Here is a 17799-nt window from a genome sequence, read left to right as displayed (position 1 = left end):
TAAAACTGTGGAGTAAACCCACACTCTGCAGGATATTTCATGTGATAATCTAATGTTTCAGTGTTATGTCAAATATTCACTGACAATATTCAGAAAAATAATTGTGAATATGGTTCGAGAGTGCTGCAGTCTTTTCCCATTCTGCTTATGCAAGTGATGCCAGTAGAAGCTGATCCCCGTCAAAATTGCTTGTAATCTCATTCGATTTTTTTCGCACTTTTTAAATGCAATGTTCACTGCCAACATTTCCCAATGCTCCAAACACAAAGGAACAAGGGACTTCTGATGTTTTTTTAAATGCATATTGGATGCTCAGCGAGGTAATATATGTATAAACTCATTAAATACTCAAACTGAGCTGGTAAACAGGAGGCATCTGTGACACTGAGGGAGATATGAAGATACTAATGCCTGGTGAATTAGGGCAAAAAACAATGTTGGTTGCAACCTACACAGATACAAATACCTTTTATATTTAGACTGAGGGATTCACTCTATTTTCTATTATATAAGATAATCTGAGGCTAAAACAGGTGGGCTGGAAGTGTGCAAGGGAAAAACAGATACAATTTTGAAAGTATTTTTTATATCTGAACAAGCAGATAAGTGTTCTTATGGTTTATTAAAAAACATAGCATTAGTAAAAAGGGCATGTAAAATAATTTGCACATTTGCTGACCACATAAGCCAATATATACAGTATCTCACAAAAGTGAGTACACCTCTCACATTTAAGTAAATATTTCATTATATCCTTTAATGGGACAACACTGAAGTAATTACACTTTGCTACAATGTAAAGTATTAAGTGTACAGCTTGTATAACAGTCCCCTCAAAATATCTCAACACACAGCCATTAATGTCTAAACCGCTGGCAACAAAAGTGAGTACACCCCTATGTTAAATTCCCTTAGAGGCAGGCAGACTTTTATTTTTAAAGGCCAGTTATTTCATGGATCCAGGATACTAGGCATCCTGATAAAGTTCCCTTGGCCTTTGGAATTAAAATAGCCCCACATCATCACATACCGTTCACCATACCTAGAGTACCATGGGGTACTTTCCATAAGAACATCTCTCAATGCAAATCAAACCAGCTATTAGGCTAATCAACATAAAACCATGCCAATCTCTAGGTATGGTGAAGGGTATGTGATGATACAAGCTGTACACTTAATACTTTACATTGTAGCAAAGTGTAATTTCTTCAGTGTTGTCCCATTATAAGATATAATTAAATATTTACTAAAATGTGAGTGGTGTACTCACTTTTGTGAGATACTGTATATTTAAACAATAATGACTTGCACACCAGTGCAAATCATATTTTTTGCTAGATTGAAACTTTGGAAGCTAATTGTTCAAGAAAACGGTTTGATTGAAGTTCCTGTGCAGGTGTTACTCTTGACATTCATTTCAATAGCTTAGTTGCACCCACAGTGACAAGCATATACTGTAAATACACCAATACCTCCAAATAAGTCACTTATCATATTTTTAATAAAGAGATTCCACCCTCAGCAAAAGTTTCACTAATCATGAGTTTAATCAAGACTTTGCCGGATTTAAGAATAAAAATATTTCAGTTTTTAGAACAGGTAAAACACATGCAGGCCAAGAACCATTTTCTTATGTCGCAGTGTGGTAATAAAAGGTGAGACACATCCTTTACAACATTTGCTCATTCATTCATGCCTCTGGACACTGCCTACATTTTACCGCTGCATTCCAAACTACACTGATCATCCCAAACTGCAATTACAGCCGCAAACAAGGTGACTGATTGGCACAGGTGGAGACCTCATCATGCATGGATGACATGTTTACTGTGGCTTTTTAGAAAAGAAACCATATGTTGGATCGTTCTAACGTTTTCAGTAAGAGAGGTCTGGCTTTCAGTTCCTTTTTATTGATTAAAATTAATTGAAATGTGTGTGAAAACTGTAAGGTACTGTATTATTAATGTATACTGGTGATGAGTTTTCTCCTACGATACACCTTAATGGTTAATGCTCTTTGCCAGAACACTGAGTACAACAGTATTTTTATCATCTATTTTTGGCAGTGCTCAAAGGTTAATACAGTGTATCACACCAAAAATAAATAATAATTTGCACCTAGTACAGGAAAATAGTTACTGTAGATACTGTTGCTGTAGTTTGAAGATTGGCCAGTTTAGCCCACTGCGACCCTCTAAACAATGGCCCACATTGCCTGCATCTATAAATAGCGTTACTTGGCTGCATGTCCTTGCAGTGCTCCTCCGTGGCTAATGCTCTACCCTGTAGCATGGCCTGCCACAGCAGTACACAACCATCCACCAGGCTCTGATGCAGCATGCAACACTGGTGGTCGACAACCCTGACTTACTGGATCACATCAACCTCACGCACTGCTTTAAGTTTGCTCTGACCCCCGGCCTGCAAAAACTTTGCAAAGACGTGGACTACGGATGTGATGTTTTTTGTAATCCTCTAATCTAAAAACAACAGGAGTTAGCATTCCAGAGTACAAATTGTATAAATATCTATAGTATAGGGCAGCAAATAAGGCAGATTAATGGGATGCTCTGAATAACTTGTTTGAGAAGAGCTATAATGTCCTTGAGAGAATATACAGTATTAAAAATTGACCAGTTTTAGATATTTTTGTAGCATATTCCAGTTACTGTCTGTAGCAAACTTGAATGAGGACTGGCCCCAAGAGGACTGGACTTTGGGGACATTTGGCAAAGTGTGACAGAACGTTTTACAGGCAGAGGATAAAGTTTCCACAACGCTTCAGACATCTGAAAGTTGACTTGGGCCAGTTAGCAATGAAGACGTTTGCAGAGTGAGGAGCAGAGATAGAAAACCTGACAGCAAAGAGTAAAGCAACAAGCTATGTATTTATGCCTTATATTTTAACAACATAATCCAGAACTAGGAAGTTGGTCATCTGGAAAATGGAGAAGTTATGCACCTGACTTTTGGCAGACATTTCTCAATGTGGTGGACAACACAGCACTCTCTTTCCAATCCCAAGCACTGGCGCCGGAAAAGGGGGACATCAAGACTTTTTGTCCCCCCCACTTTCAGGTGTTCACAGCTCTACATGCATCACACAAGTCCCCAAAATCGCCACCCTTGTTGATGTTCTGGCAGCAGCGAGAGATGCACCAGGCTTTTAGTGAGGTGGAAAAGCATCTCTACCTCAATGTGCCAATGACCAATGGAACAGCTGATCTGCGTTTTTGAAGTCTTGGTCGTCTGAAAACCTGCATCCGATCTACAAGAGAAACGGCTAAACAACCTGCTTTTCCTGCACTTCCACAAAGACCTGACTGACAACTTTGACATAAACAAAGTGTTAAATAGCTTTTAATTAGGGAGTGACAGGCACGCTTAGTACTTTGGAAAATAAGACTAAACCTCACTCTGCTGCAGTGCTGTGTATTTGTATGTTAGTAGGTGAGTACCATACCATGCTACCATTTGATCTGTATGTACCCTGATGAGAAGAGGGAATGCATTCCATACCATATTTTAGTTGTACAACAGCTAGGCTGCAATTGTAAGGATGTTGAAATACTTCACTAGCCTTTTATGTCATTCAAAGCTTGTGACCCCCCCCCCCCCAACTTCCAAACTCATTCTGGCATCGCTGAGGTATTTGTAAGAATAGGTTTTTATGTGTTGTCACATAAATATTTGATACAAGGTTTAGAAATAATAAGGCCATTAATCATTACTTGGAAATAAACCAATAACAAGCAAAAGGAAAAAATTATTTCTCCAGGATCCAAACAGTGTAAAGAGCCTGCAGGTTCGGGCACTTTGTTCATACCAGAAAAAGAAGTATAGAACTGAGCCTTGACGCAGACACTTGATGACAGGCAGGGGCGATGACAGCAGATGTTCGGATTTGACACGCTGCACTCTGACAGCACAGTATCAGCCTCAGAACCAGGGGGAGGAGGGTTCATACACAAACAGAAAATACTTTGCAATCTATGAATTCACACCCCATGTTAGTGCTGCTTAAAATCAGATATGTAAAAACACAGTTGGTTGGGACACACGTGTTTGTTTTGAACCACTAATTTTACATGCCATTAACTCAGTTAATAAAAATCCGTCGGGAGCTTATTGATTGATTTTTATCCCCATTTATTCCATGTCTTGTCTGGATTGCAACGCTTTACTAAATTATTCATCAGGTTAACCACGGTGTTCACTTGCTGCTGTTCAATTCTCTCCACACTGCTGAGGCAGTGAAGACGTATAAATCATACAGTCTATGGTATAAATGCATTTATTAAGGCTGTATATTGTAACTTTCATTTTGCATCATCCTGAAGGTATTTGACCAGAATCCTGTTCTCATTTTTGTTTTGCCATTTGTGGAGAAACACAGTACAACATTAAATGGTTCTGGACAGGTTTCCTGTACAGATTGATTGAAGTTAAGTACATGTGCACATAGCCATCCTCACTCACTAGCCTTTTTAAAGCTGCAAATAAGGAACACCCGTATAACCTATAGAAATCATATTTTTCTTTACCCTCTAAATAATATTCCACTGAGGAAACTGCACTTTACAAAGTATAGCCTAAAAGAATGTTGGAAGATGTGCTGCTCTCACCTTTGTCAACATCGCCCTCTGCTGGTTTTAAACTGCCTATGGAGACACATGATTTGCTTTACATGCTTTTTCTTTCAGCAGTACGCCTACTTGAACATTTGCTATCATTACTTACAATTATTAATATTACTATATATGTAATATAATGTATGATGTTAATGAATGCTGTGATCTAAAATACATCACACAATGTAAAAACAAAAAAACACCAATAGTCCAAGATGGAATCTTGAATTTGGTGGCACATTCCTTTAAAAGTATCCATCATGCTTCATGTAAGTTTAGACCATTACATAATTCCTTCACTGTGTCATTGATGACATTATTGATTTTTTTGTATCAGAGGCTTCATATACAATACAAAATGGATTGTGCTGTTTTGCACCGCTTAAAAGGAACACACCGACTTATTGGGAATTTACCAGAAAGACAAATTTTCCAAACCTTCTCATCTCTCGTGAATGCTGTAAAGCTGTCTCATGCGTCTCCAGCGATACAGCCCATCACAGAACAGGCAGGTGAATGGTTCCAGTAATCCTACTGCTCTGATTAGTAAGAGCTAACACCAACATGATAAATTCTATTTACATGTTGTGATTAGTAATACTAGCGTGTAAAAAACGACGTAATATGAGACAAGCCATCTTCTAACCGTAAACAAACCGGGAACTATATTCTCAGGCGAAAGAATATAGTACTTGGGCGGAGTGATATGCTCGCAGCAAGCCTGTCTGAGAATATAGTTCCCGGTTTGTTTACGGTTAGAAGATGGCTGTGTCTCGTGTTACGTTGTTTTTTGTACACGCTGTGAATCTACAAATCACAACATGTAAATAGGAACATGTTGGCGTAATTTTGTCACGTTTGTCACAATTCAGAGCAGTAGGCTAGTTGGAACCAGTTACCTGCAGGATCTGTGCTAGGCTAAGCTAATGCTGGAACCGTCAGACAGTGTTACAGCACGCACGGAGATGAGAAGGGTATGTATCGACTTGTCTTACTCTGGGGGTTACGGTGAAAAAGCTAAATTCCCAATATGTCGGCGTGTTCCTTTAAATCCAATAATATTGCATTAAAAAAAATGTTTGATGCATTCATCCTCTGCTTGCCGTGATGAATCACCTCTCCAGCAATGAGTGTGTCCCTGCAAATTATTTTTGATGCTTTTTGAAAACACTAATAAAGTCTAGACTTTCCTACTTCCTATTTTCTCTCTGCTCTCCCTCATTTCTCCATGAGATGCTTTTACCTAGAGGCTTGAAACTTTGAACTATTGCAAAATGTATTAGCACTCATGACACCATGACAAATAGCACAATTATCTGCTTCATCAGGATGTTTATCATCATCCATCCTATGATTGCAAAATTGACCTCAAGTAGAAAATATTGATTTCTTCAACATAAAATCATACAGGCCTTCCCAATTGTCCCTATGTAATATAAAGAGTAACAGGGCAGATGCACCAATCACAATAAAACCTGCTTTATCATAACAAAGTCAACATTCTCAGCCAACTATAAACCAGAAAAACTCTGTGTATTTTTAATTTGAAGTTTTAATGCAACAATCTAATTTGATTTAAAGATCTAACTTGTTTAAAAACTCTGCTAACATATGTTAGTTGCTCTTCTTTGTATTTTGACCTTCCTACTGAAAATTACCAGTGAGTAGTGAATTAATATTCATAGCAAATCAAAAAATGATATTTATTAAAATACGCCATAGAATTGCAATATAAAAATACTTTATTAACTCACACCGAAAAGTAAGATACACGTTTCTGCATAACAAATAATTCTACGTAACGAAGAATCACATAAACTTCTAGGATCAAAGTCAACAGAACAGACTTCCATGCACATTAGCATTCTTTGCTACCTGCTAAAAAGCTCACAGTAACTGACAAATCTAGTAGTCACATATTTGCATTTATTGAAGCCTTCATCATCTGTCCAGTGATTTGTCATTAATTATATTATTCTACATGCAGTCAAAATATAAACTTTAAAGCATTTCATTGATTCAATGGGAACAATTATGGGGCCAAGTTTCAGAAAAATATTATTTAACCATCTAAAATATATGAAAGTGTGGTCTTACTGGTGAGGTGATTTAGTCCAAGCAAAAGAGTGAAAAACCAGATTATTCTGCAACTGAAACCCTAGATATTCACATAAACATCTAAACCTTTCATACCACTTTTTGAGTCAAATCTGTCCATTAATGTATTTCCAGTATTCTTTGTAAACATAGTGGAAGAATTGTATAAACTTAAATTTACATTTGTGTTATATTCAAGCATACTGTGTCATAGCTATCATTCTTCTTATACACCCAGTAGCAATATGACATGCGTGGTTTTCTGATGTTTGGCTCAAACTAATTGTTTCCACTGAATGTAGGTTTTCAACACTGCCCACCTTTTGTACAAATGAAAGGTGTGTTCACTGGCTCCTGAGTGAGTCATCATGAGGTATCAGCTGTGCAGACTGCCAGTGGATGGTCCCACGCTGTCATTCTGTCCCTCCTCCTCCGCAGAGTCCTCAGAGCTGTTTATCACAGCAGCACTGAGAGAATGGAGCTCCTCCAAAACAGACAGGAGTCTCCCTAACAGGATACAGACAGGCCATTGGTCAGATCAGTCATGTCTGAGTAAATGTTAGGACGTATCTAGTCACGCATTGCCAGATGTTCCTCCACAGCGCTGCAGAGAAAGGTCTGGCTAGTCCACACAACATTCCGGGATAGGAGAAAAAGGTACTCTGGTTTATTGGCAATTCTTTGAACCAGTCACAATCATCTTGGGCGGCGCTATACGCCGGACAGAGCAATGGTGCCTCTGCAAAATAGCCTCGGAAAGGAACTTGTTTTGGTGGAATGTGTGTACGTTCAAAATCTGTTTAAATTGTGCAACAGAAAACTCAGATTGGACAGATAGTCTAGCTAACTGTCTGGGTTTACCCTGCAGAGATCTGAGGAGCAGTTAACCATAGTCCTCTTAAATCGGTCGGTATTTAGAATGCCAAAACAAAGAAAGCGCAAGGTAAGGGACATCTGGCCGAAAATGAGGGACATGAGGCAGAACAATCCCGTAAATGAATTGTCGTCGATATAGACCAGGACGTGTCTGACGCATGAGGAGTTAGGACACTACTTACCAGCTGCAGGTACTTGGACTTCTGTTCCCACAGAGCGACTGCTCTCTGAGGGTTTTTCGCGATGTTTTCTGGGAACAGCAGAGTTTTGTAGAGCTGTTGTGTGAGTTCTTGTATACTCACTTGTCAGCCCTCTATCAGCAACAGTGGCCTAGAACAGATTCAGGTTATAGGAGTTCATCAGCAGAAATGACGACAGAAACACAAATATCTTTTGCTTTAAAAAGTCTTACCAGCAGTATTTGTTTGTCTTTCTCCATCTCCTTCAGTTGCTTATTCCGGACTTCCCTCTTTGTGTGTTGTTGAGTTTCTCTCATCTCATCCTGTTTCCTTGCTGCCTCTCTCTCAAACTGCCGCAAAGTCATAACTGTAAGAGGCAATACAGACAGATCAAAAGCCATGGGGAGATGCTGTTATATACTGTGTAAACAATTCCAATCATATTGGATCACAGCTGGCATTACAGATATTACTTCATCTTGCAATGTTAAGTTGCTGTGGGCTGAGATAGCATGGTTCTAATCCTGCTACCTGCTTTGGTGTGCTCTCTCGTGGCAGTATTGACTTGAACCTCCATCTCTCTTAGCTTTTTAGCACAGGAGTCCTCGATCTCAGACACTCTCTCCTGCAGAGCTGAAAGGAAACAACAAATGCACCATTCCTCAATAAAGTATCCCACAAACTGAGAAACTGAGTCTAATGCTGTATTTGTATGTACTTCTGGGGATAAACTGGATTTTATTGCATCTGAGTGCACATGTTCATAGACAGCAAGACCTCCACATATTCAAGCTGATTAAATCAATTCCAGATTCATCAATCATTACGATGTCACCACGGTTTCACATAAAGGACTGCAACACAGCCAGGTGGCAATAGCGTAAGGGTCAGCTAGTGGCAATTATTTGTTCATCTTTCCTTTCAATAAAGACGGAGGGATATAGAGTGAAGCCATTAAAGACCTGGAATTTAAAGGAAATTAAATCCAACAGTGTGGATTTCATGCCTGCATCATTAAAGCAGCTATAATCAATACTTGTATATTACTAATGGATCCCATGACGACATGTATATGAAAGGAGATCATAATGATGACATTCCACAGAAAAAATTACAGTTCCCCTCGACTTACAGGTCATTGTTTGTTTGTTTTTTCGACCCACAACTTTACTTTTCTGGTTCACCAACTGCACGCTACTTACCCAGCACCAAACACAATTAGCAACTTTCTGGTGAAAATATTGGAGCGTTTAGCAGCTAAAGAGACAGATATTTCCCTCAGGAGAATATGTAAAGCAAAACAGGGCTAAAGTTAGAGTGAATATTGGACTTACATTCATTAGGTGGACACAAACATTACTACCAATAAATGCTAATGGTGCTCCGTGTGTGTACATAGGCTACAATTTTTCAAGATGAACACTGAAACAGGTTTTGCTTGCTTTAACTATTCCTCCTGTTTATACAGGCCATTAAAACATCCTTTCCAAAACACTTTCAGCATAAGTGATAAGGGACAAAATCCACATTACAGCAAGCAAACCCTATTTCAATGTGCATATAGGCCACGTGACTATTGTTAAAGACAGATTTAAAAAATGGTGACCCTATTCTTGTGTATTCTATGTGTCCTAAGTTGCCAAGTTAAATCGTTGTACCGAATGGGGAATATGTATCAGGGAAACTCAGTAACTCTCCCTGATCAATGACAATCAAGGTGCTCTGGAGCATGTCACTTAATCTCCAACTGCTCCAGTGAAGCTACCGAGGAGACCGGGGTGGCCAGGTGTGGATATGTGGAGACAGTGATGAAGGGCATCTCTGAAATAGAGCAGGAGTGCTCAGTGTGCTTTCCTTGGATTAGTCAAGGCTGAAAGGTCATGTGGCTTAAGGTAGCCGCTGCCTCACCACGTTCACTGTGCTCCTGCTGGCTATGCAGCACAGAGCGGAGTTTCTCCAGGTTGACCTTGCTCTCCTCCAGCTGGGCCTGGACCTGCTGCAGGCTCTGCTCGGCCTCCTCTCTGCCAGCCACAGCCTGCCGGACCTCCACCCAGTTCTGCTCCAGCGCCTGCTGCTGCTGAAGCCTCAGTTTGCTTTCATCTGAGAAGGATGTACAAAAGTAAACTGAGACCATAGACTGTATATTAATGGACAGTGCATGTGTGACGTCACCCATTGGTTTGTGGAGATCTGCTATCCGTCGTCGAGTTTGCCGTTACGGGCGCAGCCATCCTGGTTGCGGATGTGACGATTTTAGACGAGAGGGAGGAGCTGCTTACACTCTACGTTACGTTACACACTTTCACTGGCAATCACATCATAGCCATGCCCGAAAACACCCACTGCTTTATCGTCGATTTTAAAATCAACGAGACCATAATTCAAAAAATGAACATCATTCTGTGTTGCAGAAGACTTAAAACTAGCGATTGAGACCATAAACTCATTATGAAAATGTTTACAGAGGTAATAAATCAAGTGAGAAGTGGGTCACTTTCTCATAGACTAATACAGAAACCAACCTCCTTTTGCAACCGCACGTGTCTCCCCCTGCTGGAATTCAGATAGAATGCAGGTTTAAGGCACTTCCGCATTTGCAGCACTTCGCCGAACCGGATGCGTTGTCCATTAATATTAAGGCCGGTTACACAATGCCTGCGTGGCGTGAGCGTGGCGTTTCTGTTGCGTATCAGCTGCAGAAACGTGTCTGACGCGGCGCTGCTGCTACTAGCCTTGTCTGTACACATGTATGTTTCCCATTGATAAAATACCATGTTAAACATAAATATATAAATAGGCGTCGGTTCTGTTTCTAGCATGCACGCGTTTTCGTGCGTGTCACGCAGGCAGTGTGTAAGCTCTAACCTGTTAACATGGGAGCCGAAACATAAACGGACACGCCACGCAGCTGACACGCTCACGCGGCGCAGCCAGTGTGTAGCCCGCCTAACAGTCTATGACTGAGATACATATGTTGCCAAAACATGGATACCCAACAGATAAACAGATAATGTGTTGAGATGTTGTGAGTTGTAAGGGTGCTTACATTGTTCTTTCAGATCAGCCAAAGCTTTCCCGATGAGCTCCGGGGTTCTTTTGAGCTCCTGTGTGAGCTTGTCTCTCTCTTCGCACACCAAACTAAGCTCTGTCTGAATGTTTGTGAGGCTGCAGGGCAACACAGACAAGATGGCAGAGTAAATAAAGGTGGAGAAAGTCAAGCACAGAGGTGGAGAAGCAATTGCATGGTGTACAACAAAAGGAAGCCAAAAAAGCCAGACTTTGCCTACATTTGCATTTGTGTATGCACAGGAGTAAAATATTGTGATCAATTAATTAAAAAACTGAATTGGCAGTTAGTTGCAGACTACTGAAACACCTTATTACAAAAACCTCTTCCAAAGCACACATATTCACAAATATTTATGAAAATAAAAATAAATACATACACACAAACATGCATTCACAACTTCAGCCATTTATAAATTCTTTGCATTTAGTCTTATATGAGTACTTAGATTAGTAAGCTATATTTCTAATGTAATGGTTCACTAACTTATTTGTAAAACTAGACAGAAAAAGAAGGCTTTCTTGCATTGGGAAAAGATTGTTTAGGTGCATTTATCATATAAAAATGGCCGGTAAAAAAACCTCAAACCTGTCAGCAGCTTGTTCTGTCTGTTTACTGGCCTGCTGAACTTTCTGCAGAGCAACCTTCCTCATAATCAAACCTGAAAAACAAAAACATTGTGAGGTACTCTCTTTACCAGAAATATGCAATTCAAAGTGAAGGGCTGCGATAACCCAATCAACCTTCAGTATGAATGCACCTTGGATAGTCTCTATGCGTCTCTTAGCAAAAGTTAGCCTCTGGGTGAAAGTGTTGAGCCTTGCTTGAGCTGCGTCTACTTCTGCCACCTTGCTTTCAAATGCCAGACCAAACCTGTGAGTCATAGCCACAATGTGGGAAAATACAGCATTAACTGTAATACAACTTTAAACATTGACAAGAACAATTGCTTTGTTTTTCCTTTTATTCCTCTACTTTACCATCTAATCCTCTCATTTATTAATTCAGATAAATGTGTTTTACCTAGTGACGGCCTCTGTCAGGATTTTTAGTTCAGCCTCTTCTTTCTGGCTCTGTGACTTTAGCTGTGAGTTTTCCTTTTGCTCCTGGGCCATGTCCTGTATCAATGTCTGCGGGGGGAAAAATAACACATCCATGTTGTAAAGTTTTGTACAAAAATGTGATGCTCAGTTTTCAGAATGTCTTTGTGCCCAGCTGCTGTTCTTAAAACCTGCTCTAGGAACCTAGCAAAGTTTTCATATAGTCAGCATCCTCTGTTGTGGTAAAAATGCATGAGTGTTCATCACTTTCCTAAGCAGCCTCAAATTTATTGTGTATCATCAAAATTCCAGACAGTCACGTAAATCACATCACTTGCTCTGGTACTAACCTCCTTTTCCACTCTCTCCAGCTCCAGCTGAGCTATCTTGTCATCTAAACTGTGTTGGAGCACATTAGCCCGGTGCTGCTCCTGCTGGAGCTGCTGCTCCATGAATCTGACCTAAAACACAGCAATACAGTACCAAATACAGTACAAAAACAACTCAAAGGTTAATTTTACAGTTTCAAACACAACGGACATCTTTGTACTGTGGTATATAAACAGATGACGCTTTTCATACTGTTGAAAGAAGTTTATCCTTCTCTCCTCTTAGTTCGATGTCCTTTGAGCGGAGCTGGACGCATAACTTGAATACTTTGTCTCTCCAGAGCTGAAGCACTTGAAGACCTTCACATCCATTCTTCACAAGTGGGTCTGCCGAGGACTATTAAAACACACACATATGGTAAGCGCACACACCATTTAAGCAAATCCTTAATATGAGCAGTGGTAATTATTGCATACAAATTAGCCTTGATGTTTTCCAAAGCATAATGAAGGTGTTTTAGAACGATGAGTGCTTTTTCCTTTCTTCCCAAAACTATATTAACAAGCTATCAGAGAAGAGTTTCCAAAACAGTCTCGACTCTCAAATGCATCACCATACAACAAATCTAACATGATGTTTAACATCGGCCAAAAACTAAGTTGTTTACTGCGATGATTACCTATCTCAAGCAACTTTCAAATTTCTGCAAGTTGACATTCATTCCAAACTAATTAAAATGCACTTAAAAAGAAAAAAATGTTTTTTATGTCACATGCAGAGTCATATTGTATATACACAACATTTGGATAGAGCACCTCAGTGTTTAGCCAACTGAATTACTCCTGCAGGGCTTTGCCATCCTGTCTGGAGCTGCTCTATCATCATTCTTAAACCTTGTGGTCTCCTTTGGAAAATGGTTGACATGAGCGTCTCTAAGATCCATGAAGAGCATCCATCCTTCAGACCATTTTCTCATACTTTTGCGAACACCGAATGGTAGGTACCTGATTGGTCTACATAGGAAGCAGTGCTACTGCTCACTATGTGTTATCAGCATAGCATGCATTGTTATGCGACACTCACCTTCTTCACTATTTTCTCTTCTTGGAGGGCAAGTATCTCACTCACAGAGTTGAGCCTGACTGTCAAAAGCTCTGTGGTCATCTGAAGAGCTGCTTTCTCTGTGTTCAGCTTCTACATAATGGTCAATAATAGAAAATATATGTAAAGAATGGGATGAATTGTTATGCATGTTAACTCATAATTTAACACTCGTTCTTTAACCTGCTGAAAAGAACAAGATATGTTTTTTTCACCGTGCAGTTACTTTACAGTAGGCTGATTGCAATCAATACTGTTTATATTGTCTTCACCTCAACAGCTTTATTTAATTGTTCCTTCTCTCCTTCTCTCTCTGGGGCAAGCTGGCCGATGTAATTTCTGAGGCTGTGCAGCGTTGTTGATTGTGTCTCAAAAGCTTGTCCCATTTGGCTGAAAAATAAACATCCCCCACCCCCAAAAAAAGAATATGTGAATCTGACTACAAAGGGCTATAAATGTTTAGCTCTATTCAGTTTAGATTGAATGTGGCACCTTAAATGTTCTTTTAGCCTGTCTCTCTCAGTAGATACCTCCAGCAGAGCGCTTTTTAGCTGCAGCACTTCTGAAGTCATCGACTGAAGTCTGTCCTGTAGATCACTGTTTGTATTTCTTGCTGCACCCACCTCTGCACAGTGGGAAGCATTCAACTGTTGCAGCTGAAAGTTTAAAGAGACAAACAATGAAAATTTTAAGACACATATAATGATGTACTATCTTATTTACATTAGTCTATATCCACGACGTCCCACTGCGTTGCCGTAAAAAATTCTGCTGGATTTCACTCTTTTCAGCCGGATGTCCGCTACCTTTTCGTTTTGTTTGCGTTGCAATTTTAAACCCTGGTCGATTTATGAGGACTATGGTTAACTGCTCCTCAGATCTCTGCAGGGTAAATCCAGACAGTTAGCTAGACTATCTGTCCAATATGAGTTTTTCTGTTGCACGACTAAAATAACTTTTGAACGTACACGTTCCAATAAAACAAGTTCCTTCCCGAGGCTATTTTGCAGTGACACCGTGGCTCTGTCCGGTGCTTAGCACCGCCCATGACGAAATACCAATAAACCAGAGCGCGTTTTTCTCCCATCCCAGAATGCTGTGTGGACTAGCCAGACCCTCCTCCACAGCACTGTGAAGGAAGGTCTGGCAAAGCGAGACTATATTTACATGGGTTCCTGGATACAAGGCCTTGAGTGGATATGACTCAAATAAGTATGTACAAAGTTTATGATGGTTTAAATGTCCTTACAGTAATTTGCCACACACCTCCACCTCCTGCTTCTTCTGCATTTTCTCCAATTGTTCTGACAGTCTTATAGTCTGCTGTTTGGCCTCCTCCGCAGCTTGTAACCTGCCCATTTCAGCCTTCAGAGCGAGCTCCTGGGCTTCCTCTTTGCTCCTCGCTACATCCCTCCTCAGCTTTGTAATTTCCTCATCCGACTCTCTCTTTAGTCTATCAAGCTGCAAGAAACAAAAATTTTGAGAATATATTAAACTAACCATAGTGAAACTTGCTAAATTAAAACTGCCAGGTGACTGTAAGCTATTATTAAGACTACAAGACTGTACTAAAAAAAGCTGAAAGATGTCAGCAATTCTCAGGTGATCTTCGTCAAATGAAATGTTTTGTTAGTAAATAGCCTTACCTGTGAGCTTATTTTCTCCTTTTCCGCACTGCTGTGAGTGAGCTCCGTTCTGATTTGGCTGAGTTCAGTCTTAGCCTTACATAGCTCTTCACGCATTGCTTCCAACTCATGGCTCTGTCTGTCGTACAAAGGTTATGCCATATTAAGATTGTTCAAATGACTCATCTGTAATCTCTGAAATGTTTAGTTACAAACTGTAAAATTACTCGATTGCATAAGATAAGCATATCTTCTACCTGTTCTGAGTGCTGCCTCTGTCTCTCATCTCTTCCCTGTGTCTCCCTGCAGTCTCCTTCAGGGACTCCACCTGCTCCTTCAACCTCTCAGCTTCAGCCTTGTGCTTCTCTGCCTCCAGACGCCACTCTGACTCCCATCTGGACCACTGCTCATGTCTCTCTGCACATCTGTGTTTGAGGAAGAGGAGCTATTCATGTACCTAATATGCCATCTTACTGACAAAGAATAAAGGTATTTCTATAATGGTAAAACATATTGTGGGATACCTTGCCCTATGGTCTGATGGGTGATCCATTGGAATCCTTCCTCTTATGCTGTCTCCTTGTATCATCATGATTCTCTGATTTTCCTTCCTCAGTTCCAATATTTCCTGTTGGGCCTGAGTGATGGCAAGCCATGGATTGGCAGGACTGGGATCCCCTGATGGAACTGATGTTACACCTGGGTTTATCCAGGAGATGGGTGGCAGTGTCCCTGTGATTTGAACGCCTCTGTGTGCTCCAGCAGACTGGACACTTGACGCGAAATGCGATGGAGGTACCAGATCTTCCTGGATATTACCTACATAACATAAAATAATGTTTATGTGTGTGCATGCCTTGACTTACCTAGGCTAGCTACGTTATGTTTAGAACTATGTCAATGTAACGTTAATATTTATAATGTTTCCAGACTGGGCTTTCAAAAAAGTTAGCAAAATAAACATGACAACTTCCCTCCCCGAAATACAGCATATTCTTGTAAATAGCTAATTAGTCAACGCTAGAGCTGACAAATGCAGACCAAAGTAAACTTAGCTAATAGAGTGTTAAGTTAGCTAAGTTAGGTTAACGGTATATATATATAAATCATGACCTGGAAGTATTTATTTAATCACCATTACTACGTTACATTAAAGGCTAATGTTAGCTAGCTAGCATTGTCTTGAACTCAACATTTGCTTGAAGTTATGAGTAAGAAACTTACTTACTTGAAACCGCTGGTGAGGTAAAATCAGTGGGTACTACGAGCCTTTCTTTTCCCACATTATGTCTCTCCATGATCAACACACGTAGCGTTAGCGTTAAACTATTACTGCAAGCAGTGAATGTAAGTCATAAACTAAACAGCTTGTATATAGCTAGCTAGCTAAACAGCTATATGGGTGCTGTTTTTGAGTTATTCTCCCACAAGCGAGTCATGTTATTCGTGGTTGCCTTAGTTACGGGTTAACGTTACAACGTTAAACTCCGGGCTTTTTCAGCTAGCCAATTTTTGATGCTTAATTTATTTACAATACCCGAAGCATCCCGGAAAACACGTATGTTTAGGAAGCTAATATAAATGATAATGTACGTTATCGAACATAACTGCCACACATTATAATCGCGCAGTGCATCACGGGAAAGTGGAAGGAACCTGGTAAATCTATAGTACTTTTCCCTGAGTTGTTTCTTGCAGGATGTTTTTCATCTCAGGCTGCCCTCAAATCTCGCCTCTATCACAAGAACCCTACATTGGCGCTTATCATACAGTATATATTGGCTGGTGCAGAGTTTGGCAGGGGCGGGTCACATCCATGGATGTATATTGTTAATATACATGTGTTATGCATATTGTTAATATACATCCATGTATATCATGGTCAAGTCCACAACCTGGGAATCAGCTTACCTGATAGACTAAAGTCAAGACAATGAAAGTCCATTTCCACAGTTTTGTTGCACTTGCATGTGAGGGGGACAATTTCACATATGTTTATATGTCAAAATAATGATGGGGAATTTTCCACTTTATTCTTAACTCTTGTGTTGTCCTTCGGTGACCCTCACGTACTATGTGATGTCATTTCACGTGTGCGATCGAATGCATTTGGACTTTATACTGCCTATGGTTTGGACCTTATATACTGTCTATGGTTTGGACAGGCTAATACAAAATGTAAATAAACTAGTCCCCGTGACACGAAGGACAATTCAAGGGTTAAGGTGTTTTTTTTAAGGCATTTTTATTCAGATATCATTGAGATATTGAAATATATTATTGTGATGATTAGTGGAAAGGGACTCAGTGTAAATTCACATTAAGTTGTAACTTAAAACTAAGCCATTCCTTCTTTGCTCTGGACTCCCTCACTTCAAGAACACCTGACAACCAGACCATTTCTGCATATTATTTCCAGTCCCGCAGAAAAGGAAGCATGGAGCATGCTTTCAGGGCAGCAAATAATTGAAGCTGTGAATGGTAATTGGTGACAATTTGATTATGTGACTGAATTTGTGGTTTGAGGTGCATCTGTAAATAGGTTACCTCAAACTGTGAAATTATCAATTATATGAATAATTTACATTATACATTTGCATATTTCGACAGATTTCTGTGTGCTCACTACTTTCCTCCATCTTTGGTGATGCACACACTGCATTCATGCTGTAAATACAAACTGCAAACATGAGCTTACCTTCAAATGAAGGACTGCATCTATTGCTTGTATGATTGGCAGAATATTCGCTATTCAGAAGGCTATAATCACTATTTTCATATATCCTCTCATGTTTTTTGCTCTTACCTAAAGTGTATCCTCTTTTCTACAGCTGCCATGACCCACTTTCCCCC

At 40.0% G+C, this 17799-nt stretch overlaps 1 protein-coding gene across 1 annotated transcript; it reads right to left on the bottom strand.

Moving 5' to 3' along the window:
• Window positions 1-6355: 6355 nt before the first annotated feature.
• On the bottom strand, window positions 6356-16590 carry cchcr1 (coiled-coil alpha-helical rod protein 1). Its single transcript, XM_039778401.1, has 19 exons — window positions 16175-16590; window positions 15471-15765; window positions 15204-15371; window positions 14968-15085; window positions 14588-14782; window positions 13814-13977; window positions 13594-13711; window positions 13304-13414; window positions 12473-12616; window positions 12241-12351; window positions 11874-11980; window positions 11611-11723; window positions 11439-11511; window positions 10830-10948; window positions 9692-9883; window positions 8315-8416; window positions 8017-8150; window positions 7787-7934; window positions 6356-7235 (listed from the first exon to the last, which is right to left on the bottom strand). The coding sequence occupies exons 1-19, from the start codon at window positions 16242-16244 to the stop codon at window positions 7105-7107; spliced, it is 2613 nt and encodes an 870-aa protein (XP_039634335.1). The 5' UTR covers window positions 16245-16590; the 3' UTR covers window positions 6356-7104.
• Window positions 16591-17799: the final 1209 nt, after the last annotated feature.

The sequence above is a fragment of the Perca fluviatilis genome, chromosome 16 (assembly GCF_010015445.1).
Source record: "Perca fluviatilis chromosome 16, GENO_Pfluv_1.0, whole genome shotgun sequence".
Classification (NCBI taxonomy): domain Eukaryota; kingdom Metazoa; phylum Chordata; class Actinopteri; order Perciformes; family Percidae; genus Perca; species Perca fluviatilis.
This window is presented reverse-complemented; position numbering and strand designations above follow the sequence as displayed.

What these genes read in the sequence shown, in the direction of transcription:
- cchcr1 (XM_039778401.1), bottom strand. Translation starts at nt 16,244, where the DNA reads ATGGAGAGACATAATGTGGGAAAAGAAAGGCTCGTAGTACCCACTGAT. An exon ending in TACCTCACCAGCGGTTTCAA is followed by an intron (nt 15,766 to 16,174) that starts GTAAGTAAGTTT and finishes TATGTTATGTAG; the next exon opens with GTAATATCCAGGAAGATCTG. An exon ending in GCAGGAGCACAGTGAACGTG is followed by an intron (nt 8,417 to 9,691) that starts GTGAGGCAGCGG and finishes GTTTCCTTTCAG; the next exon opens with CTCTGCAGGAGAGAGTGTCT.